The sequence below is a fragment of the Thalassophryne amazonica genome, chromosome 14 (assembly GCF_902500255.1).
Source record: "Thalassophryne amazonica chromosome 14, fThaAma1.1, whole genome shotgun sequence".
Classification (NCBI taxonomy): Eukaryota; Metazoa; Chordata; class Actinopteri; order Batrachoidiformes; family Batrachoididae; genus Thalassophryne; species Thalassophryne amazonica.
The window spans coordinates 88,290,398-88,317,016 of NC_047116.1; the positions used below are offsets into that span (position 1 = coordinate 88,290,398).

Consider the following 26,619-nt stretch of genomic DNA (forward strand, 5'->3'; position numbering starts at 1 on the left):
TGAACACCAACAATGCAGCAGCCTGCGGGGCCCACCCTCCAATCCCGCTGTAAGCTCCCAAAAGTGTCACCCACCATGACATATAAATCCCATAGGACACGGCGTTCCATGGTCAGCACCCCATCCCACCGGTCAGTGAGACGGAGACAAAAACTAGAGTGAAAAACTACAGTAAAATGAAAAACAAAGAGAAGCGAAAGAGGGAGTGATATGGATAGAGGACAAGAATGTGGATGTGTTGGGGGTGTGGCCGCTGTGTGATTTGATAACAGAATCTGCTTTATCTGTCCTCTGGATTACGTCTTTGATCTGGATTACGTCTTTGTTGTCCTTCCCGACTGCGTCTCAAACTTTGCAAATTTTGCTCATTCGGCCTCATTCGTGCTATGTGTGAAGGGACCTTTATGTTTCCTCATTCTTCGTTCATTATGAGTTATGCTGTGTTAGGTCTTGTTTCACTGTGGCGCCATGTTTTAGTTATTCTTCTGCAATCCCTTAGACTTTGCAGTTTATGCACTTTTTGCTATACAGTAGTGTTCAGAATAATAGTAGTGCCATGTGACTAAAAAGATGAATCCAGGTTTTGAGTATATTTCTTATTGTTACATGGGAAACAAGGTACCAGTAGATTCACTAGAGTCTCACAAATCCAACAAGACCAAGCATTCATGATATTCACACTCTTAAGGCTATGAAATTGGTCTATTAGTAAAAAAAAAGTAGAAAAGGGGGTGTTCACAATAATAGTAGAGTGGCATTCAGTCAGTGAATTTGTCAATTTTGTGGAACAAACAGACAAAACAAACTCTAAATTCAAGCCATAGTTCACAGTGAAGACAGTGAAGCATGGTGGTGCAAGCCTCATGATATGGGCATGTTTCTCCTACTATGGTGTTGGGCCTATATATCGCATACCAGGTATCATGGATCAGTTTGGATATGTCAAAATACTTGAAGAGGTCATGGTGCCTTATGCTGAAGAGGACATGCCCTTGAAATGGGTGTTTCAACAAGACAATGACCCCAAGCACACTAGTAAACGAGCAAAATCTTGGTTCCAAACCAACAAAATGAATGTTTTGGAGTGGCCTGCCCAATCCCCGGACCTAAATCCAATTGAGAACTTGTGGGGTGATGTCAAAAAGCTGTTTCTTAAGCATAACCAAGAAATGTGAATGAATTGTGGAATGTTGCTAAAGAATCTTGGAGTGGAATAACAGCTGAAAGGTGCCACAAGTTGGTTGACTCCATGCCTCACAGATGTGAAGAAATCATGAAAAACTGTGGCTATACAAATAAATACTAGTTTAGTGATTCACAGGATTGCTAAAAATGCAGTTTGAACATAATAGTTTTGAGTTTGTAGCATCAACAGCAGATGCTACTATTATTGTGAACACCCCCTTTTCTACTTTTTTTTACTAATAGCCCAATTTCATAGCCTTAAGAGTGTGCATATCATGAATGCTTGGTCTTGTTGGATTTGTGAGAATCTACTGAATCTACTGGTACCTTGTTTCCCATGTAACAATAAGAAATATACTCAAAACCTGGATTAATCTTTTTAGTCACATAGCACTACTATTATTCTGAACACTACTGTATGTGTCATTTCATGATCTGGTTTTACTTTTTACACGTCTGGGTTTGTCAGTTTATGTTTTTGTCTCTGTGCTTCCCTTTAAGTGTTCCACATGTTCCAGCTTTTCTGTTTGTCCTTGTGCACCTGTTGGTAATCAGTTTAGGTTGTAAATAATCCACACCTCTGCCTTAGCCTTTTGCCGGTTAATTATTTCCTGTCCCTGAATGTCTTCACACATGTTGTCCATCACCTCTGGTGGTCTATAATTTGTAAGTGTGGTCTCACTGTTTGTTTGTTTTTCTGACAGTGCTTTTATTTGTAGTTTTCTCACCCTGTCAGTTACTTTTGGATTGATGTCAGTTGTGAGAATTTTGTCACATCATGTTACACTGTGACCTGGATATTAAACACCTTTGTTTTTCTCTAACCTCTTGTGTCTTTCTACCTGCATCCTGGGGTCCAAACCTAATTCCTAGTGGTTTGAACCGTAACATAAACAATAACATAAAATTTTGACATTGATGACTTGTGCCATTATAACATGATATTTGCCTCATGATTGTTGAAATGGTAATTCATAAAACCTTACCTTCTGCAGTTTCGTCTTGTTGTCTCATTTGATTAAGTTGAGCCACCAAACTTTGTTGAAGATGAATGAGATTTGCAAAATCAGGGACAGAGTATACATAGTTTGGATCAGAAGAAATGCTTTTCATCTCAGCTGAACTTGACATTCTTGATCCAATGGCAAATATTACAACCCCTGAAGCCTTGAGATTACTTGCTGGGCCACGAGGAGAGTCTCTCGATCTTCCACCAGCTAATATGATAAGTATTTGCTTGGCACCCTCTTGACGTCGACCTCCAGCATTTGAAACAAATATGTTCTCCTTCACAAACTGTAGTGCTGTTCCTATATGTTGATGTCTTCCACCTTTTGGTTGTAAGTTTGTGATGTGTTTCAGAACATCATCTTTAGTATCATAAGTATTGAGATTAAAACTGGCTTCTGCATTGTTGCTGTATTGTATAACAGCAACTTTATCTATCCCTTGGTCCAGGTCAAAGCTGTTCACAATTTTTGCAACAAATTCGCGAATTGCATGGAATCGAGTCCTTACATCATTAGATCCATCAAGAAGAAAGACAATATCTCGTTTGATACCGTGACTTGTCCCTAAAAAAATGTATGAGTAGAAAAACAGTGTCACTCAAAACTAGATTACTCAAATTGCTCAAACTGAATAACTGCATTTAAACCCAAATTTGAATGACTCAATTTGAATTTGTATTATTTAATTTCATATTGCATTGAAAAAAAAACTGAGTGAGTAATATAATTCAAAACTGAATTTATTGTGTTAGTACTGAATTCCAATAAACTTGAATCCAAATGTATTATTACAGAACTGGTTCGGGAAGTCAAGTCAAGTTTGTAAAGTGCAGAGGAGTAGAGATTCACTGAAATCCTTTTTGAGCTATGCAGATTCCTTTGTTTTTAAATTAAATTTTCAAATTTAAACAATATAAATTCAAATTACGTGATTCAAATTCAGAAATAGTCACAAAATACCAGATACTAAAAATTAAGGATATAGAAATGAATATGAATACTACTTGTTTTGACTCACCTATGGCAGAGCTGTTGGTACTTTTGTGAGATGCAATCAATGATAGCAACTCTTGTCTCACGAGGCTGAAGTCAGAAACATCATTGATAAAATATGTTGAACCAGGTGCCATGTTCTCCATCTCCAACCTATCTGCATTTTTTACCCCCACAGTGAAAATCACAATTCCAGCATATCTCAGTGCCTTCAGTGGTTCAACAACATCATCCTCCGATTTGGTCCCACTTAAGAGAATCAGAATCTGTCGGACTCCTTGGTGTGCTCTGCTCCCAGATGAGGCAGTAAACACATTGTCCTTCACATAATCAAGGGCTTCACCGGTGTTTGCGGTGGCCCCTCCTTTAAGGTGGACATTGCTCAAATGATCCAAGAGATCATTTTTTAACATATAAGTGTTGAGATGAAAATTGGTTGTGGGCTCTGTGCTGTACTGAATCAAAGCCACTTGCACTTTGGTTGGCCCAATTTCTAACTGCTTGACAAAATTTCTGATAAAATCTACAATTTGTCTTTCACTTGTCAGCATATGATCTGATCCATCAAGAAGAAAAACAATATCGGTGCTCTGAAGCTGTAATTCAAGGAAAGTGTCTGTGTCTGAAAAGCACATAAACAAAGAAAAAAAATGTTTGAAACTTTAAAAAGTTAACAATGATTATCTAATCATACAATGTTTAGGTACACCTATGTATATATTCAGATTTTGAAAGCCATCTTATTTGATACTCATACAATATTGTGAAATTGCAGATTGTATTTCCAGTTCTTACCGATGTCGGTTGGAAAGTCAGGTGTTTCTTGAGCACCACTCAAAATAGCATCCACAGATTGATGTATGCTTTGCAGGTTTTTAAAGTTTGTAACAGGAAAATAATATGCTGGTGTGAAAGAGCTGATTTGCATTTCCAAGGTGTCAGCATTATTTGTGCCAATAGCAAAGGTCTTTATTCCAAGTTCTTTGAGTGACTGTGCTGGTCCTCTAACATCATCACTTGATCTTCCACCACTAAAGAGATACAGATACTGAGGGACCAGTTCTTCACGCCTGCCTCCAACTGAAGCAGAAAAGACGTTGTCTCTCACAAACTCTAGTGCTTTCCCAATGCTGATGGATCTTCCTAATTTGTGGCTCATTGTTCTAATGGAATTGAGCACATCATTCTTGGACGAATAGGAATTCAAATAGAAATTTACTGTGGCATCACGGCTGAATTGAACAACTGCGACTTGGTCTCTGTTGTTGTCTAGGTTCAAACTTTCAACAGTTTTTTCAACAAAGCCTCTTATACCTTCAAAACCATTTCGTGAATCATGTGATCCATCAATAAGAAATACCAGATCAATTTTCTTAGAATCTGCAAGGAAACACAAATAGACAGAATGTAGTAACACAGACAATATGATTTACTGCAAATGTGCAGGTTTTTCACTTTCATGGGCTTGGCAGGGTGGTCTGCCCTATCAGAAATGGGAACTACCTCTTTATCGCTACATAACTGATTCTCAAACTCAAGTTTTTGTTGTAGTGTTTGATTTGATTTGAGCTATGATTTCTGCAGGTTATTGAATTAATATATTTATGTTTATTCTCTTGTCATTTGTACTTTGGCAAGCTAGCACTACCAGCAAACTAGCACTTCATCTTACTTAAGAACAATCAATGTATTATAATGTGTAATATGATCTTATTGCTTTAATGTGACCTTTACAAATGTTACAGATTAAATAGTATGTGCCAATTCAGTTTTTGCAGGTTTACGCAAATACTTTGCATATAAATTACCAAAGGTGGGACGAAGTCACTGTCAAGTCATGAATCTGCAAGTGCCAAGTCAAGTCTCAAGTCAGCTTGCAAACAACTGGTGGTCATTATGACTTGAGACTTGACTTGGCACTTGCTGATTCATGATTTAAAAATGGCTTGATTGTGACTTCGTACAACCTCTGTAAATTACATCTCAGAATTTCATTAAATTTGAACAATGTACTTATTACAACGCGCTGCATTTTAATTTTTCTTGCTTTTTTGTGTGTGTTAAAACTGGCTTTTAGCAAGTGTCTGTATAAATTCAACCTGTTATACAGCATCAAATCACAACACAAGTCACCCAAACAAGCTATACATGAGCAAGGATTAAACACCCCACGAGCAAGCCCATTGGCGACAATGCCAGTATCATGGCGCAACTGTTTTACCTTGTTGTTCATGATGAAATGTAGTGTGGAATTCTTCACAAAATTGTTTTAAAAACATTATAATTGTTTAAGATTTCAGGTGGATTTTATATAGATATTTTGACCCACATTCAAGCTGAAAATGAACTTGAAAGCAACATTAAAAAAATAACACCTTCATCAAGTTTGCGCTTCACGGTGGCTTTGGCTAATGTTTCTGGGACTGACCACACTGCCAATGGAAGGGGTGTCACCAAAGGTACAAGGATTTTAAACATGAATATCTTACCCAAATCATTGGTAACCGCATCTTTCTCTACATGGTAGGAAGTATCTCTTAACAATGACAACACATTCTGCTGGACTGCAGAAAGTTCTTCATAATCACTGATAGAAAGGGCGTAACTGGGTTCATGAGATATTGTTTGTAGTTCAAGAGTATCAGCATCAGTTGTCCCAATGGGGATTGAAATTACTCCTGTCTCTTTTAGCATTGTGACAGGGATCCTGATGTCATCTGCAGATCTTCCACTACTCAGTACTATAAGTATTTGTGCAACTCCCTCAAGGAGTCTACTTTCTGAAGCAGAAGTAAATATGTGATCCCTTACAAACTGCAGAGCTGCTCCAATATTCTGAGGATAGCCTCCTTGGTGAGTCAAACCTCTGACTGCATCAAGAACATTGTCTTTGTTTGAGTAACTCCTCAAGTTAAACTCAATCTTGGGTGTGTTGCTGTACTGCACCACAGCCACATGATCATTGTTTGCATCAATATTCAGGTCCATCATAATTCTCTGTACAAAGTCTTGAATGTCAGGAAATCTTCGTTTGGAATCATCAGAACCATCAAGCAAAAAAACAATGTCTCTTTTATTTGAATCTGCAATCACACAGGCAGGAAAAATGATTGATGTTGCAAGTACAGCTAGTACAAGAATAAAACAAGAATAAAATAAGATTTTATGACACATACCAGATAATCCCTGCTTGACAGCAGGGTTTTCAGCCATCTTGACTGCAGAGAATATGTGTTCATCAACGCCTGAAAGATCATTTAAATCGGCAGCAAAGAAAGCGTGACTGGTTTCCTTTAAAATAGACCGAAGCTCATGCGTATCTGCATCCTTTGATCCCACAACAAATACAATCGCACCAATTTCACTCAGGCTTTCCACAGCAGGTCTCACATCATCACTGGACCGTCCCCCAGTCAAAAGAACCAAAACCTGAGAGACACCCTCTTGGTGCCTACTGCCTGAGGAGGCAGAAAAAATATTATCCTTCACATACTGGAGGGCTGCACCAGTATTACGGGTCTGCCACCTTTTTGCGTCAGAGTTCGTATGGCGTCAGCAGCATTCTGTTGTGTTTTGTAAGTGTTCAGGTAAAAATCAACAGAAGGCTTTTTACTATATTGCACCACTGAAACATGGTCTTTGTTCTCATCCACATTGAGCTTTTGCACCATTTTCTCAACAAAGCCAAGCATCGACTGAAATTCATACAGCATTTCATCTGATGAGTCCAATAAAAAGACAACATCCAGTTGCATGGATCCTGTGTTATCTGTGGAAGCTTTGACAGACACAAGGATAATGCACATTAGAACTGGAAATAGATACACCCCTCAATAGAAAAAGACAGACAGGCAGATCCATCATGAAAATTTTAACAATGTATTTACATTGTAGATAGATAGATAGATATCACAAGCATATAATGTTCAAATTAAATTCTGCACATACTCCATTTTGTCAAACAATATGTGTTAAGTCAGTTGTTGTGACAATTTTATATCCACATAAATTTATTAAAAATAATATTTCTTTAAAAAATATTCTAGATTTTTTTTTCACTGTCAGATTTTCAGTTGACCAATAGTTTACATTTACATGTGACTCCATAAAACAAGATCTAAGATTTTATCTTAATATTTTCAGGATTTGGGTTGTGTTCTTTGTATATTATGCATTAGAGTGTTTTCTGATCATGTTCTGTGTGGTGATTTTCTTGTCTGTCTTTTTGTGCTTGGGGTTTATATATTTCTCTTGTCTGTCACTTGATGCTCAGTGGTGGGTATGTCCCTCTGTCTTTCCACTCCCATGGCCTAGATCTTTCCCTCACACTTGTTTCTCATCTTCTGCTCATCACCTTCCTGTATTTAAACCTCACCTTGTCCACTTGTTCCCCACCAGATCGTTGTGCTCTGTGCCTTTGCTTCCAGCCTTCTTCCTAGTGTTTTTTCTCATCTTGCTTGCATCTCAGTGTTTTCATGACCACATGCATGTGTTTGGACCACACCTCTGCCTGATGAACTTGTTACTGTTGCTTAGCCTGGACTGCCTTTTTATGTACCAAACCCTGCATGTTTTATGAGTTTTTGAACAATTCCGCTGAGCCTAGCACTGGTGTCCAGCCATTTCGTATTACAAAGCCTGATAAATATGCCTTAAAACAGAATGAAACATTCCAGATGTTTCTAAAATGATGGAATTGCTTGTAAAAACTTCTGAATGATTAATTTGCATAATTAGGAGTTATTTGGCAACCACTGGCTGGATTTAAGGACCTACCTTTAGAACCAGTGGGGTTTTTTTTTGCATCTATGAACAGGAAAAATATCTACACAACTCAGCCAAAGCATTCAATGCAAATTTTTTGGATTTCCTTAAAAATGTGTTACATTTCATTAAAATTTTGCTTTGGCATTATAAAAGCTCAGCCTTTGGTCTTGAGATTGACTGCAAATGTTTTGTTTATCAGTTTTGTTGTTGTATTTGAGTGAAATTTTGTTGCATGGGTGTCTAATGAATTCAATTCAATTCAATTCAAAACGTCATCACAATTTTTTTATGTCAATTTTTGGTTTAATGGTTTCCTTCTTGGTTGATTCCTTTTCAGGGCATGGTGTCGAAGTACGTTCTTGAAGATCAACCATGTTCTTGGGCAGCAGTTTCACAAGGTAAGAGTCACATGCAGTATGCGTGCATAAACCAGAAAAAGTTTATGTTACAACACACACAGAGGCAGTGTTGCTTCACTGATTGCAAAAGATGCCATTATGGCAATGCATCTTTACACAGAAAATAGTTGTTGGCCATATTAGTGTTTAAAATACCATTGATATTGTTGGCTATTGCTTGATAAAATAGAATATGTATAATTCGGGAAAATTTAGTTTGAACAGTATTTCAACTTATGTCTTCAACTGCGTGCTGTTGCCTTGACAAGAACAATGACAACCAAAATGAAGACTGATGAAATATATTAAATCATGTTGGATGATACTGTCCATCATCAGAACACCAAATGGGTATATCTTTTGGAAGGACAGTGATCCACTCTTATAGGAATGTCCCACAGACTTTGTGTATGATAGTTCTCGGTGGCCCAACATGAACACATCATTTTTCACCCATCGATAGACAGATTAATTGATGTACATCTTACCTAATGTACTGTGTGATTTCAGGCTTGGCTGCCTAGGCACCCTTTTTACAAATGACACAAGTTGTTGATAGATGCTGTCAAGGTCATCAAACCGCAACACAGAGAAGGCATACGAAGGGATATGAGCAACCATTTGAAGATCAAGTATGTCCGCATTCCTTGAACCAATACTGAATGGAATAACCTTGCTCTGTTTTAGAGCAACAGCAGCACGTGCAACATCATCTTGAGATCTTCCCCCACTCAACAGTATCAATATCTGAGGGACACCTTCTTCACGCCGACTCCCAGAGGAGTCAGTGAAAGCATAATTCCGCACATAGTCAAGAGCTGCGCCAATGTTGAGGGGTGTGCCCCCTTTATGGGTTAACTGTTGGACAGCATCAAGAACCTCTTGTTTTTCCATGTACGTTTTCAAACTAAAATCCATCTGTGCGTCATTGCTATACTGGACCACAGAAACACGGTCTTTGTTTTCACCAACACTGAGTGTTTCTACCACACTCTGGATAAACCTTTGCATTGCTGAGAAGCCACTCTTTGTATTGTCCGATCCATCCAATAGAAACACAATATCTCGATGAACAGTCTCTAATTCAACTGGAAAAGAAGAAAAAAGTTTAAGAATGCTCCATATAATCATAATCCATTATCATACAACCACTGTCATAAACCATAATACAGTGTAAAACTAGAAAGGTATAGAACTAACTACTGCATCTTAAATGCCTGCAAATTTCAGAAAACCAAACTGAAAAAATATTTGGAAAATTCAACATATATTAAGAGTTAAATGAGTATATTCCAATGAAGTGGTTATTGAGTAACCACAAGCAGGGAAGACTATAAAATAAGAACATCTGGTGTAGGTATGTTGCCATGGAAGTGGTATTGAAGTTGTAACAATGAAAAAGGTCGATGCCAAACAAGAAACACCATAACCAGGAACCCTCTTATTGTCGGGCCAAAGAGTTTCTGGAAAATGAAGTTGATTGACTGTTTTCAATATATGATGCAGGTTTACTGCAATTCAAATTTGAAAGACCAAAAGTCTAAAACAGGTAATTACCATAATTTCCAGACTATAGAGTGCACCTGAATATTAGCCGCACCCACCAATTTTAAAAAGAAAAAGGAAATTTTACATACATAAGATGCACTTGTCTATAAGCCACGGGTCTCCACATTGTAACATGAGATATTTGCACAGAAAGATATTAGAAAGATTTTTTAACTTTTAATTAAATACGTACCGTAAATGCTTTTTTCCACTGAAGTATTACACGTAAATATTGACGCGCATGTCATCCAGCGTGCGCACAGGGTGTCTCTGCTCCACACAGAGAACTGAGTAATTTTAACTTTTTCTTTTTCCAACTTTCATCGCGTGCAGCCAGGATCAGATGGAGTATGTGGTAAATGAGTCGTTAATGGGGCGCTGTGACTTTTTTGACTTGTTGCAGCAAGACAGAGAACCGGTGTGGAAGGAGGGGGAGAAGGCTTCGCTCCGCTAACTGATCTGACGGTGCAAGTCGGGCGCAAAGTCCTGAAGAGGGACTTTTCTTCACTAAAATGAACGGGTAAGACCATATATTTACACTGTGTGTGAATTTACACCGCATGAGGACCGCAGCTTTCAGGAAATCAATTGACAGCATCAATTGATGTATTTCAACTTATGAAGAGCCTGTAAAATCTAGAAATTAGCCGCATCATTGTAAAAGCTGCAGTGTTCAAAGCGTGTGAAAAAAGTAGCGGCTTATAGTCCAGAAATTACGGTACCTACAACAATGGTACCCTGAATCTGTATTTTTGCCTGGACAAATGCAACAACCTGAACGTGGACAAAACCAAGAGTTCACCAATTCCTGGTATGTTGAAATGAAATTTAAAAGACAAAATGATTTTCAGAAGCTCATTTTGTCTTGTATTTTTCATTTCAATAGCAAAAGATAGAACTCTAAGTTGCTTCAAGTCAAATGCAAATGCTGAAACATAATCATTAGGCAGGGCCTAATGACTGGCTAGGCTTTGATCATTAAAAATAGAATCAAAGAGACTTCCTGCAGGAAGTGACTATGACAAAGTAAGGACACTGTCCCAAACAAATTGCTGGGCACCACTAGGACAGGATGAGTCCTTCTTCGTTAGTGGAGAAGACTTCTCACAGCAAAGATGACAGCAATTTTACGTAGGATCTGAGTTCTTAGATTGAAGTAAACCAAGTTCTCATCACCAGTGTTGCCATAGTTACTTTGAAAAGTCACTTTATTAGTTACATTATACAGTTACTTCATTAGCAGCTGCTGAATGTAACTAATAAAGTAACAAGTAATAAAGATTGAGTACTCCGAAAAGTAACTATTAGTTACTTTGTAGATTACTCAGTCTTTACAGTAAGCAAGTTACAGTACTAATTACCTTATTACTTACATTCAGCAACTGCCAACAACTGAACAACAGCCACAATAACCCTATCTACGTCACAAAAAAGAAATTTTGCTATTGCTGGCATTGTTAGAATGATTTCAAACAACAATAAATAAACAACGTGAGTTAGTTCAGAATAAATTCAAAAGACACTATTGGGAGAAAAACAGATGTGTCCCTTAGCAAGCATGAGAAATGTAGCATAGATTATTTTCAAAAAGGAGAGATTGAAAGCAATTGTGGATATACATGTAATGCAACAGACATTTTGCAAAAGATTTCACAAAAGCATATCATGAACAGTCTCGACAAAAAGCATATTTAAAAATGTCAACACTATCATTCTAGAAGCAAACCATCTATGTTCAACTTTTAAGCCATCTATTTGAATGCTTAAATCTTACCGAGTAAATCTGAGACTTTTGTGATGGATTCCTCAGTGCCCTTAAATATATTGAGAAATGTAACAAGCTGTGGTTGGATTGACAGCAACTTGGACAACTCTGTGACCTTGTAAATGAAACCAGGTTCAAAGGCTATCATTTCCATTTCTGGAACAGTTTCATCTCCAACTCCAATGACCAAGGTCACAATTTCACGATCTTTAAGAGCAATAGCCGGGCTTTTCACATTATCACTCGACTCTTGAGTACTTAGAAGAATCAAAATCTGGGGCACTCCCTCGAGTCTTCGACTACCGGTGGAGGAAGTGAAGACATTGTGCCTCACAAACTGGAGAGCTGCCCCGGTGTTAAGGCGCCTCCCACCCTTGTGCCTTAAACTGTCTATGGCATTCATAACATCCTCCTTCGTCCTGTGAGAACTGAGATAAAAACTGGCCTCTGGATTATCAGCATATTGAACCACAGAAACTCTGTCTTTGCCTTCACCCACAGAGAGGCCCTCCACTATGCTCTTCACAAAGAGCTGTATCTCGGGGAAGCCACTTTGTGTATTATCAGAGCCATCCAGTAGGAACACAACATCTCTTTTTACAGCATCACCATGTACTAAGACACAACAAATAAAAGCAGCATTGAGATTTAGGTTCTTATAGAATCAAGGATATCAGAGGAAGTGTTTGTCTTTTAACACACAGTAAAACAAAGGGTTCTTACCTTGGTCAAGGATAACTTGCAGCTGATCTTTAGGAAGGCTCACGTAGCTATTGAGCTTTTGTGGAATTGTGCCAAGGTCACTGAATTCCCTGACTTTGAAGGCAAAGGAAGGGTTGTGTGAAATTGCTTCAATCTGCCTTGGGTCCGCATCCTTGACACCAACACCAAATGGGACTACACCCTTTGTCTTCAGTGCACCAGCAGGTTCCTTCACATTATCTCTTGACCTGCCTCCAGTTAACACGATCAGAAACTGGGGAACATTTTGTGCAGCTCGACTGCCATGGCTTTCAGACAAGATGGTGTCCTTCATGAATTTCAGGGCAGATCCGGTGTTTAGACCTCGTCCTCCAGCGACTGTCATTCCATTTACAGCTCTTATTACGTCATCTTTTTTTTGGTAAGAGTTCAGGTAGAAACTTGGTGTCGGCCTTTCACTGTGTTGAACAACTGAAATTTGTACCTTGTCAGTTCCAACATCAAGTGGCTGAATTACTTTAATGATAAAATCCTTGATGTATGGGAAATCCGCTCGAACATTGTCTGAGCCATCAATAAGGAAGGCAACATCCCTTTGAGGTCCTGTAATTGCTGAGGAAGAAAAAACAAATAGTAACTAAGTAAAATTCAGACATTTATTTCTTTACAACAAAATCAGACAAATGATAATCTCACCTGGTTCCTCTGGGAGTGTTCCCACATCGGTGTCACCAACCACTGTGATCAATGGGTGAAAGATTTGATCAGATATATATGGTATGTTGGAGAAGCTTCTTTCATGATAAGCCAACTCTGGAACAAATGCTACTGTTCTCAGTAAAGCATCATCTGCCTGTCCAGAACTGACAGTGAAGGTCAGAACACCTGCTACAGCCAGTTTGTCTGCAATGATTTTAACCGGATCTGCAGATGGACCACCTGTGACGAGAACCAACACTTGTTGGACTCCCTGTTTCCTGCGTGACCCAGTTGATGGCTGGAACATGTGGGAAAGGGCATAGTTCATGGCTGCTCCTGTATTCAACACAGAGCCGCCAGTCAGCCAGAGTTGGGAGATTCTGTCCAAAACCTCTTGTCGGGTACGGTAGCTGTTCAAATAGAATTCAGTTTTTGGCTGCTCGGCAAACTGCATGAGGCCAATCTGGACTCTGTCGGGACGCACATCCAGCTGGTTGATCACGTTGGTAATGAACTCCCGCACATAGGGTAGGTTACCGCTGCCAACGTAATCTGAGCCGTCCACAAGGAAGACAATGTCTCTGAGCACTTTTTGCGTCTGTACCGTAGTAATCTCCACTGAAGAAAAGTACAAAAACAAACAAAAAAATTATTATATAATTTGCAAGCAAATACTTCCATGTTCTCCACTACCTAGCACATAAAAAGCCTTTGCCTTCTTTGACTGATTGATTTTTATGCAGTTTTTGCCATAGTGCAAAATTGTTTTTCTTTTCTTTTTTTTCAGAGTTTAATTTATACATGGTCACTATCAAACCCATAGGCATGAGTTATTCCACAGCACACAGAAGTTTTGTTTTTTCATCTTTAAGTTGTATGAACATGATTGGTTCTAATGCCACACTGTTTCAGTTCTAATGAAGACATTACAGCAGTTCACTCAATTACTTATAAAATACTGTTTACTGTATCTTCAAATACTTAGAATAAAATTTTACCTGTCTCAGTGGGTACTTCAGTCACCACCACCCCAGCTAGAGTTGAAAGTGCATCAATAATTTCCGCGGGCTGCCGAAGCAGCATACGGAAGTCCCTTAGCTCATACACAAAATTTTGAGGGAAGGCAATTTGCGTCAGTTCCTCCTTCACTGCAGCCTTGGAACCGATAGCTATGGTTAGTACCCCCATTTGTTGCAAAGCTCTTGCAGGTTCATTGACACTGTCACTGGATCTTCTACTGGTCATCAGCACTACAATTTGGGGTACTCCCTGTTGAAGACGACTGCCCTTTTCAGGGCGCACCATATTCAGCCGCACAAAGTCCAAGGCAGCTCCAATGTTAATTGTCTGTGCTTGTTTTGGTTTGATTCTGCCCAAAGCAGCTGTTAAACTCTCCCTGGATCCATGGGTGTTGAGATCCATCTCTATCCGTGCAGTGTCGCTGAATGTTGCTATTCCCACTTGAACTTGGTCAGGAGCAATTGGCATGTTGTCAACAAACCGCTTGATGAACTCGCGCACAGAGCCAATGAGTGTTGCACCCATTGTACTGTCAATAAGAAAAATTATGTCTCTTTTTCCAATAGCCAACGCTGAAAAAGTAGAAAAAGAAAACAGTTAGAATGTGAATAAAAACTTAATAGTTGGTAGTAATGTTACAGTATCTCTCTGTAAAAACAAAATTGTGTGTGTATGTGTGTGTGTGTGAGAGAGTGAGAGATGCTTATAGAAATCTACAATTCTGATCCTATCACCAAATTTATTGCACTGATTGCTTGGGTCACTGGACATATTTAAAATGTTTTATTGTGTATTTAACAGAATATTCACATATTTAGTTTTGACAGGTCTAATGTCACACCTCACATTTGACACATGGGTACACTCTTAGTTTAGTACTAAAGAATAAAGCAGGCAGGTAAGAATACTATTACATTTACAGTCTAATCATTTTAGTCATGGTTATGTGGTTAACCACTGTTAGATGGTGTTATTGTTTGTCAATTTTCAAAGTGTGTTTATAAAAATGACTCATGTTAATTGAGTTACTAAATTCTTGAAAACATTATTGTAATATTATTATTGTAATTAAAACATAAAGTCATAATTTATACTATCCCACAGCATTATAAAAATTGAAAATAATCTTTGATTTGGCATAAATGTTCAATAGGTGTTTTGTGTGTGTATGCGCGCGCATGTGCGTGTCTTTTAAACAACAAATTACTATACTATACTAATACTACACTATACTATATTACACTAAAGGTCACAAATTTTGTTTGCTTGCTTTGCTAATAAATACTGTATTTGTTCCCAATACTGAAATCATTGGACATTCACTGTTGTTATTCAAGAATAACAATAAATATTTTGCAGTCACACAAAATTGTTTACATAAATGCAGCAAAGCAAATTTTGTGTCTTTAAAGCTTTATATTGCTATGTACAGTATGTGTACAGTAATACAAATATGTATGCTGAATTTATTATATTAACCACCGTAGGCCACATTGCAGGTGATTAGAGAGCCTGCAGGGCTTACTACTAATTTGGCTGTGGAATCCACTAGTTTCGTGGAAGGCAGGAAAACCAAGAACCATGGCTGGAAAACCACTGTCACCATTATGGTGACAGTGTAGTCTGTGTGACAGGGAGGGAATTGCTCATGTTGAGACTGTGGCCTAGATTCATTAATGTACCCATAAAGTATTGAGAGGTTCCTGCTATGCAAATCTAGTTCTCAGTAGCATTTGGGATACTATTAGAGCTGGGGATGCCCCAGTTTCAAGGCATCAACTTTTTTCTCCTTGTGTGTACCTATGTAATCATAAAACTAAATCACTCCTGAGTTCAACTGTATCAACTGCCAAACCTAATAATGTTCTTAGTCCAAGTTTCCTTGATATAAACATTGTCCTCTCAGTCAATGGCCCCATTTGCATGCACATAAAAATCTGGTTGCTATCTGATTATTGGTCATTATGTGATTATTAAGTGGTCATGTAAATGGCAAAATCTGATATTCTTTATCCAATAATGACCGTTACGTGATTATGTGAAATTGGATTAACACACCTGGATTTCTCCCCAATAATCCGATTTCTTCGGTATACGTATACCATTAATCTGATTTATTTCATTGTTTTATGTGTGTGTAAAAGCAGTTGTCACTCACATTTTCAGATGTACAAATGAAAAAAAGAGTACGCTCTTTTTTCAGTATAGCAGCTGCACCTTCTTCTTTCTCCACTTCCAAAGAATTAATGAACTGTATATCTGATTATTATGGTCATGTAAATGTGGCCATCATTGAATAATGACCTACTTTTGGATCACTGTGATGTCAACTGTGAAACCTGGTCAAAGCCTAATGTCCTCCTGCCTATAAATGAAACCTGCCCATGTGCATACATGTTGCCCATGATACAAAGCAAGGCAGAGGTTCTTTAGTTTAGCTTAATGGTGCGGGGGTCCTAAATTTAGTTTATTTGAACATCTGGTTTTCTGTCCCACTCCGACCGCCACGGGCAGTCATGATCAGGACAAAATTCAGTGTTGATACTTTGTTAGTGTTTATAGGCCCATACTCCAATTTCTGATGAATTTGGCATTTTTATTTTAAATCTGGCAACTCACACTGATAACATCCAGGTTGGTGGTGGCTGGTTATTGTTGGTGGCTTCAATATCCATGTAAATAAGCCTTCTGATCTCCTTAGCAAAATGTTTATGGACATTGTGGATATGTTGGGATTTTGCAGGTCCATTCAGGGATTGACCCATTGTTGCTGTAACACTCATTCATTTGCTGTATTGCTGTCTCAGATAGTGGCATTGGTTCTCTTATGTCAGCAGTTTCAGATCACTCACCTGATCATAACCAGTTTCATTATCCTGAGGCTGTGTAACTGGGTGTATAACTGAAAAAAACTTTTTTCATGTTGTCATTATGGGGTGAATAAGGCTATAACATAACAAAATGTGGAAAAGTGAAGCGCTGTGAATACTTTCCGGATGCACCTTACACATAAGCGAAATCACTGAGAATACTTTCTGTCACCTCTGCAATATTGGGAAAATTCTACCTCTCTACAGCTGATGCAGAAACATAGATTCATTATTTTTTCTCTTTTGCTCTTGTTACTAATAATGGAGCAGGTCTCTAAATTCTGGGACTGTTAAGCCCCTTTCACACCGGGCCTGCTTCGAGTTGTGGCGTCATGACGAACGACGTCAGGTGCACGCAGCAGGGGGACAGAGAGGAGGTCAGGGTGCAGAGGTGAATCTGCAGGCAGTCTGGCTGCACAGAGAAATCAGAGTGCACAGTTTGGCTGCAGCCAGACTGTGCACTCTGATTTCTCTTCTAGTTTATATTTGTTATTGTGCAGGGTTGCAGGTCTGTACTCTGATTTCTGTTATAGTTTATTTTTCTTCCTTTGACCACGAGCTGCGTGCGCACGAACTGTCCATCAGAATGTGGAGATGTCTGGAGTTATACTTGATCTGGACATGTCCTGTCTCTGGCAATCAGTCTGTGAGCAAGACTTATGTCCTTTTTTGTCCTTTATTTAACACAATGATGAGGGATTGAGGGGAGAGTGAGGAACTGCAGTAGCAGCCAGCCAGTTTTTTTTTTTTTAATTGTTCACATCTGCGTGCGTGAACGAATCGTCTGTGAGTGGACTGGAGATGTCCGGACTTTTTACTGGATGTGGACATGTCCTGTCTCTGGCAGTCAGTCTGTGAGCAGGACCTTTATGGACTTTATTTAAATTAATTTGTGAGAGAATTTAAGAGCAAGTCAGCATTTTTTTCTGCTCTTTTTGAACGTGTAGTTTTACTGCATTGTGTACACGGTATAAAAACAATCCTGTGTGATTTATACTTCGGGATCAATGGAACACAGCAAGAATCACAAAATGGCATCGGGTAATGTTATATTGTGAGGGTGTGGCTTCCACTCACGTTGAGTAGCGTTGCTTTGCCCTGACTTGCGCTGAAACCACTTCCTTTCAGTGTCCTGTGCTGGACGCAGAAAAAATTAAACATGTTTAATTTTTGGCGTCCGATTCGCTTCGTCGTTTGTGTCCCTCGCACTGTTGTGGCGTTGAGCTACATCGTCTTGGTGCTGGGTTGCTTCGACATGGCGTCATCATGATGCCGCACAATGCATCTTGAAGTGGGCCCGGTGTGAAAGGGGCTTTAGTGAAGCATAGACCAAACTGCCGGCAATCACGTTTGGATCTATTCTGTTAAACCCCCATTACACATAGCAAGAATGTGCAGGAACCAGGCTGACACAGCAAATATGGTCATAATCCAGGCTAGGGTTGGGTATCGAGAACTGGTTCTTTTCGGGTATCCTTATGAAATGGTTCGATACACTGACATCAATAGCCTTTTTGCTTAATGATTCCCTTATCGGTCCTTCAGAGCGGCCATTGTTTTTGAGGGTGTTTGTTGGGAAATTGATCATTTCTCTACATTGATTACAGATCTTGCAGTGGCTCTGTAATCAACCACTTCTGCAGCATGACTCCACTTTGAAGCTTGAACCAATGAAGCAGTGCTTCAATCCGCTGCTTTCTGGCCAAGGTCCAGTGGAGGTGGACAAATGTGGCACAACATGCCGGCAGGCTTTGTCATGACCGATCAATCTCAGAGCTCAATCAACCGCGATCAGATCATTTCAGATGCTGTTTTGATGTCATCAGAATATGTAGATGCACAAACTGCATATAGATCGCCGTCAGATCTGCGTCGCATCTCGATGGTGCCAAGAGTGTTTTGAACGTGTAACACACTCGGGACAGCTGAGTGAATGGAACCAAATATGTAGATTCTCACAGACTACCGTGATTCCATTCTGTGCTTGTTTATGTCCGACAAAAGTAATTTTCCCAAGTGCAAAATGTGCACTTTGTCAGCTGGTGTCTGCCAAGTTAGTCTGTAATTTTGGTGTGTTCAAAACGTCTAGCGGATATCACACGGGGAACTTTGCCACTGCTTGCATGATTTTTTTTTTTTTTTGTTGTTTTTGCTGTTTTGTCCTTTGCAGTCATTTACAGTGCATCTAAAAAGTATTCACAATGCTTCACTTCATTTTGTTATATTACAGCCTTATTCCAAAATGGATGAAATTATTTTTTTTTCTCAAAATTTTGCACACAATACCCCATAATGACAATGTGAGGTTTTTGAGGTTTTTGCAAATTTGTAAAAAAAAAACTAAGAAATTGCATGTATGTAATTATTATATTATACTCTGTTATACTGCTGCTGTGAAATAGTATTCTGTTAGTTGTTTTCTCTCTGACTGATTGTGCGGCCACTTTCTTTCTTTGAGGTGCGGTCGATAGACTGATGGCTCCAGTGGAGAGGAGCATCCATCTTTTGGTCCCCTGTCTGAGCACATGGTTCTGGACTGAACTTGCAGGAGAATGACTTCCACTTGTGAGGAACTGTGGATCACAATGCCCTGTGGACCCTTTGTCATACGGACTTTTGTTGTTGTTGTTTCATGTTTGACTATTCTTTCTTGTAAGTTGTTTATTTGATCTTTGTTATTGTGCATATGGCCAAAGCAGTTGGTCACCCCCCGAGTTTAGTCTACTTGAGGTTGCTTCCAGAAACACATTTGATGGAGTTTTTTTTATTACCGCTGTTGCCTATAAGCTTGCTCAGGGGGCTTGTTAAGATTAGACGTTATCCTTGCACAGCGCCTTGGAGGCGACATGTTGTGATTTGGCACAATATAAATAAATTGAATTGAACTGAATATTATGAACGATCCGTACTGCAACAGCAGCTACGTCTTTAGCTGCCCTAATTTCACTGATTCATCCCAGCACCAGAGTCTTATTAGATGGAAAATATCAACCCTCTTTCATATGTGACAGCCTTATGTCGGATGGTATCCTCGACTGACAAAGTTTGATCCAGTGTTGCCGACCGAACAGTCCCCCACTCCCCCTAAAAATTGGTCCGCCCTGCCTTCATGCCTCCATGTGTCATTTGGGACCACAGCAGCACATCTGAGTCGGACTCTCTACATCCAAAGTGAACAAATGGATTAAAGGGATTATTAATCATCAGATGACACGGTAAAACCTCTTAAGTCTTTCTAAAGTCAGTTTTAAGCAGAAATCAGTAACTCGCTACTGACACTTTGAAATGACGGAGGCACAGTGAACGCAGCAGCAGCAGCCCATCTGGCTGTGGCGCTCTGATCGCTTCCTCCATCTTTTATTATGAAATAATGCTGAACTTATGTGGAAATTATTGTTGTACAAAAGCTTCAGATATCTGTCGCTGAGATAGATGATGACTGGAGTGCAGATTTAAGCAGAAACAAGGTGATAATTGGTGAACCGCAGCTGACGCACGGAAATGACGCATGCGCAGTGAAGGCAGGGCGGACCAATTTTTAGGGGGTATATTCTGTCTGTGACACCAGCTGTGATCTGGATTACAGATTTTGTGGCCATTTAAATTTAATATTGAAAACCCTATTTGATGTATATATTTACATTATATCTTAATCAAACATGCTCCAATCTTATATTTGAAAGTGAGGTGTGGACTGGCACTAACTATTGTCTGGCAAAGTTTGATCTGGATCTGATCTGGATTATGGATTTATGGAATTTGAATTTAATAATGAAAAGCCCATTTGGTGTACATTTTGCATTTTATCTCAATCAAAAGTGCCTCAGTAACTTTCATATTTCTGCTATGGTTTCATATCCACCACCAAAATTGTATGGAGGTTCCTAGTTTGTTTGTCTGTCTTATCAGTTGGAAACCAGGTGCCAAAAAGCAATGACAAATTTGTGCATAACAGAGATGACCAATGTTCTGTGAAAATGATCTGAAAACGAATTCAAAAACCAAAAAGGTTGAAAAAAAAATCCTCAATTCACTAAATACATACTGCTGACATTTGATCACATCTATTTTAGCTTATGAAAAGCCACTTTTAACAGGAATTTGACCCTGAAATTTTTTCCAAGGTAAAAATTTGTGGTATTAGAAACTCATGTTGCCCTAGTTTTTCTATGCTTCATTGTTATTTTATCACAGCTGTTTATAAAAACAGTGACATGCATTTAAAAATGTGTTTGAGAACCTAATATTAATTGTGTAAGTTCATTGATGTCTTTGTGAGAGATGGATAATGCTGAGAAATGTGGTAATGTGGATGATGTTGAGTCTAAACATTGAAAGGTTTTCATCAGCATTGAAAACAAAGCAATTACAAGATGACTGCAAGGATATTACATGGCATTCATTAATATTTCTAAAAGTCCCCTTCTGTAACTACAATGCCCCGTCAACATTTACAGAGAAGTTACATACCTTCTTTGAACTCAGTTTGAACTATAATGGTTCGCTGTGCCACCCCGATTATGTATGGAAGGATCTGGACACTCATGCTTCCCAGTGATCTGAAATCAGTGGCTGACAGAAAAAAACTTGTATCTGTAGCGACTACTTCCAGATCTGCAGCGGCTGTATCACCAATCGCCATGCTGAACGTGAGAACACCTGCCCTCTTAAGGGCCCGGTCACCAAAACCAATATCATCAGTGGATGGCCCGGCACTGATTACCACCAACACCTGGGGCACACCTTCCTCTGCCCTGCCTCCAGCTGTTTGGCCCAAGAGGCTTGAGGCCACTTCTTCCAAGGCAGCACCCAGGTTAGATTCATCTCCCCCTGTGAAGGTGAGGCCCTTTACAGCATCCAGGATGTCAGCTTTGGTGTCATAGCTATTGAGATAGAACTTTATGTCTGGATCGGTGCTGTACAGGACCAAGGCAACCCGAATTGTGTCCCTGCCCACATCAAGGGGCTCAATGATTTTCAAAGCCAAATCACGCACATAGGGGACGTTTGCTGCTCCAACGTTCTGTGATCCATCAATTAAGATTATTAGGTCAGCTGTATCTTGTGCTTTAAGGAGAGAGGGGGAGAGAAAACAAAACAAAATGCAACTTGTGAAAGTGTTAAGAGACAGAGGCAACATAAAGATTCATGCTAGCATATCACTGCATGTGTCAAATAACATTCACAGTGGACACATTTGTAATAAGAACAATGCAAAACATCATACTGCATGTAGGCTGAATCAAGAAGAGTTTGATTTGGAAATAAATAAATGCCACTCTGTACTGTTTCGTTACAAGTTGTAATATAATTTTACAACAGAATTACTGATTTTTATTTTAGTTTTTTACTTTACTGGGCTACACCAACATATTGATATTGCATATAAAGAAGCTTTAACATGATAATATTTGTTCTCTTTCTTTTTTTAATACTTATCATTAATAGTCAATGTTGCCACAGATACTTTGAAAAGTTACTTTGTTAGTTACTTTTTACAGTTGCTTTATACAGTTACTTCATTAGTAGCTGTGGACCACTTGTCAGCAGCTGCTAAATGTAACTAATAAAGTAGCTAGTAATCTAACTTGGTTATTTTTAAGATTGAGTAGATTAAATTAGATAGAACTTTATTGATCCCTTGGGAAGACTCCCTCAGGGAAATTGAGTACACAGAAAAGTCACTATTAGTTACTTTGCTAATTATTTACTTTGCTGATTACTCAGTCTTAAGTGTAACCAAGTTAGATTACTAGTTACCTTATTAGTTACATTACTTATAAGTTACAAGTTGTCGGCAGCTGCTAATAAAGTAAGTGCATAAAGCTGCCAATGAAGTAGCTGTATAAAGTAAGTAAAAAGTAACTTTTCAAAGTAACTGTGGCAACATTCTTAATAGTAGCATATATTGTCATGTACATGTAGTGATGGGTGTTGAGTACCCATTATTACGTGACGATAGATAGATAGATAGATAGATAGATAGATAGATAGATAGATAGATAGATAGATAGATAGATAGATAGATAGATAGATAGATAGATAGATAGATAGATAGATAGATAGATAGATAGATAGATAGATAGATAGATAGATAGATAGATAGATAGATAGATAGATAGATAGATAGATAGATAACCCTCATTCACACATTCACTTTAGGAAAAATTCTAAATAGTGCAAATTATAAACAGGTAGAAATGATACATTTTGCTATGGTTATTGCACTCTTAGGTTATATTGCACACTTTGGCTTATACTGCACAAAGGTATTGCACATTTCAGGATGTGTTGCATCTGGAAATATATAGCATTAGTGACGACTTATTTTATGGTATTTATTGTGTTAATGGCTGTGGGGAAGAAGCTATATATATATATATATATATATATATATATATATATATATATATATATATATATATATATATATATATATATATATATATATATATATATCATAAGAGTTATGTTCTAAATTAATAGGTGATGCCTTAAATTACATTAATGACAAACAGCATTTTAAAATCTCTGCATTCTATACATTTTCAAAAAAAAAAATTTAAATTAATTTCATAGCTTTCATTTCTATTGTTATTTTTAAGGATGCAAGTATTAGTGTCGGCAAAGAAAATCTTACTATTCAAGTAATTTTTTGATAAATTTATTCATTATTTATTTTAGATCCTTTTGATGTAATGCCATATTATTAAAAATATATAAAAGTATATAAAAATATATAAAATTATTTTATAAATTTGTATTTTATAAGAAATTATAATAAATGTTTATAATAAATTTGAATACAAATAGACCTGAAACATAATCACCAGTACTTTGCAGTACTGTCCCTAAGTGGTCAACGCTAAATTCTGAGCCAAAAAAGCTTAAATGGACATAAATAGTTGAGCATGTGAATTTTTTTTTTTTTTTTTATGAAGTCACTTGAATATTAAGCCTTTTAGAACTTTACTTTTTAACTTTGTGCTGTATGAGTGTTTTAGAGCTCCACTGAATTCAGCCATCCCATGCAGACTCATGTTACAGACCTCAGGTAAAGTGACCAGTTATGACCCTGTTGATAATCCTTGGTACCTACAACTTCTGTCTTGAAAAAAAAAAAAAACTATAATTGACTCAATTGATACACATTCCTCATGCTTCCAATTCAGTTGCATTGGAAGCACGAGGTGTTTTTTGTTGTTGTTTTTGGACAACCTTAGCTTTTTAGACTAATATGCCTTCACTTCAAATGATCAATATCACACATTAACTCGCTCTAACCTTATGTGAAATGATTTTCTAAATTCTGCAGGACAAGGATTAATCAAATCAGGTTCATCACTGTTTCAGATATATAATACTGCAAACATTTCACACAATTACTGTATGGACACTGTGACTAATAAAGACAAACATACAAACATAAGGCACATAAGCAGGGGTGGTTGGTTAGCCATGGTTAAAAGCTTAATGATTTATGTTTTTAGAGAATAAGCCATCCTTGAGGTGATGTTACAGTATTTTATCCCCCAAATTGTATTACATTTGTATTGTATTGTATTGTGTTACGAAATTAACGCATACTGTTTGATTTTGTGTGTATCTTTTCTTTGATATGAAGTCGTGTGTGATTAAAACAGGCAACATCAGAAAGCAATGACTTTAATTACAGGCTAGATGAGAACATTGCTGTATGCCAACTTAATATACACTCACAGGCCACTTTATTAGGTACACCTGTTCAATTGAATTGCTATTGAGCCAATTACGTGGCAGTGACTCAATGCATTTATGCATCTAGATGGAGTGAAGATGATTTGCTGAAGTTCAAACTAAGCATCAGAATGGGGAAGAAAGAGGATTTAAGTGACTGGGAACATGGCGTGGCTGTTGGTCTGAGTACTTAAGAAACTGCTGATCTACTGAGATTTTCACGCACATCTCTAGGGTTTACAGAGAATGGCCCAAAAAAGAAGATATCCAGTGAGCAGCAGTTCTGTGGATGAAAATGCCTTGTTGATGTCAGAGGTCAGAGGTGAAGGGGCAGCCTGGTTAAATGGGCGACTGCATGATGCTATCATGTCAATATGGACCAACATCTCTAAAAAGGTTTTCAAAACCTTGTTGAATCTATGCCACAAACAATTAAGGCAGTTTGGAAGGAAAAAAGGGTCCAACTCGGTACAAGGAAGGTGTACCTAATAAAGTGGCCAGTGAGTGCATACAGCATATAAAAGCTGAGAAGCAAGGTGGAGAATGTTCATGTCTCATCTTATTCTTAGGGAGTAGTGTGTTTTGTCTGGTGTGTGCACATCTGTGTTTCCGTTGCAAACATCCTAATGTAAGAAGCAGTGGGAGTATCAATCACATGCAAATGTGCTGTATTGTGTGTTAGCAGTATAATAAATGTGGTAAGACAAAACAAGTGATGTTAATATTGTAGGTGGAGAGTAAAATGTTATTGCAACTGAAACGTATTTAATTCTGTTAATAACCATTTCCAGTCACGCCCACATATGCAGCAGTTTCTTTCTGCAAATGTTGGCACATTAGTATGGTAGTTAGACTGGATCCATTTCATTACCTGCACCTTCTCCAGCCAGAGGAACCTCCGTTTCCACAGGAGCACTACCTAACTGGGTCACTGCGCCACACAGTCCCACCACTAAATCATGGATTATTTCCCTCAAATTGAGGAAAGAGTCTACACTGAGCACATGAGCATTATGGGGCTGGCTAGCCATCTCCCTCAGCTCCCAGTCCACTGCATCCTGAACGCCAACTGCAAACACGACAACAGCTGCCAGCCGCAGCACCTGAGCCGGCTCGGAAACATCATCCTGGGAGCGACCATCGGTTAGCACCACCACCACTTGGGTAGCCCCATCGCCAGCGCGGCTGCCTGATGCAGTGTTCAAGTGGGTACGGATAAGGAAATCCAGGCCCAGTCCTGTCCGGGTGCCCCCACCACGATAAGACATAGCCTTGATGTGTGCCAGGACTCCCTGTATTGATGGGTAGCTGTTGAGATGGAACTCGGTTTCAGGCGAGCCACTGTACTGCACAAGGGCAAATTTAAACCTGTCCCCTCCGGCATCGTGCAGTGCTTCAACAGTGCTGTACAGAAATTGTCTGACATGCTCAAAGTTCTCCTTTCCCATACTCCAGGATGAATCCACTAGAAAGTATATATCGGCAGCCAGCCCTTGTGCACAATCTTCAAAAGAGAAAACTTGGTGTTTTGAGGACAGAAGTCCAATATTATATCAAAGACAAGCTTCTTAATGATGGATATGAAAAACAGATTTTGTGCAAAACACTAATGATGCAGCATGGTGATACACTACTGTTATGGCAATTATAGTATAGATAACGTAACTATAGTCAGGCATGCACATAACTGGTACTCATGGTGCTTGTGCATGCTAAAAATAAATGATGCGCAACAGAAAACACAAGAGAAAACGTTTCATGAGAGGAAAGTAGGAAAAGTGTTTCCCTCTGCTGTGCATCTATGATGTTTAACACACACGAGCACCATGAGTACCAGTTATGTGCACCCCTGATTATACGTAGTCTATCTACCAGAAGGATCAAACTGGACTTTTCACTCATGCCTACTGAGGCAGGTCGTTATAATTTTGATATTTTTACATTAA

At 38.6% G+C, this 26,619-nt stretch overlaps 1 protein-coding gene across 1 annotated transcript in view; it reads right to left on the reverse strand.

Moving 5' to 3' along the window:
• LOC117524321 (collagen alpha-3(VI) chain-like) overlaps positions 1-26,619 on the reverse strand; it is a 58,377-nt gene that overhangs the window by 3,142 nt on the left and 28,616 nt on the right. Inside the window, exons 3-10 of the mRNA XM_034186083.1 lie at positions 25,545-26,177; positions 21,428-22,024; positions 14,066-14,659; positions 13,065-13,685; positions 12,390-12,980; positions 11,676-12,281; positions 9,112-9,441; positions 4,503-4,568 (exon numbers count right to left, since the gene is read on the reverse strand). Of these exons, the coding sequence (XP_034041974.1) occupies positions 4,503-4,568; positions 9,112-9,441; positions 11,676-12,281; positions 12,390-12,980; positions 13,065-13,685; positions 14,066-14,659; positions 21,428-22,024; positions 25,545-26,177 (4,038 nt within the window). The remainder of the gene's footprint in view (positions 1-4,502; positions 4,569-9,111; positions 9,442-11,675; positions 12,282-12,389; positions 12,981-13,064; positions 13,686-14,065; positions 14,660-21,427; positions 22,025-25,544; positions 26,178-26,619) is intronic.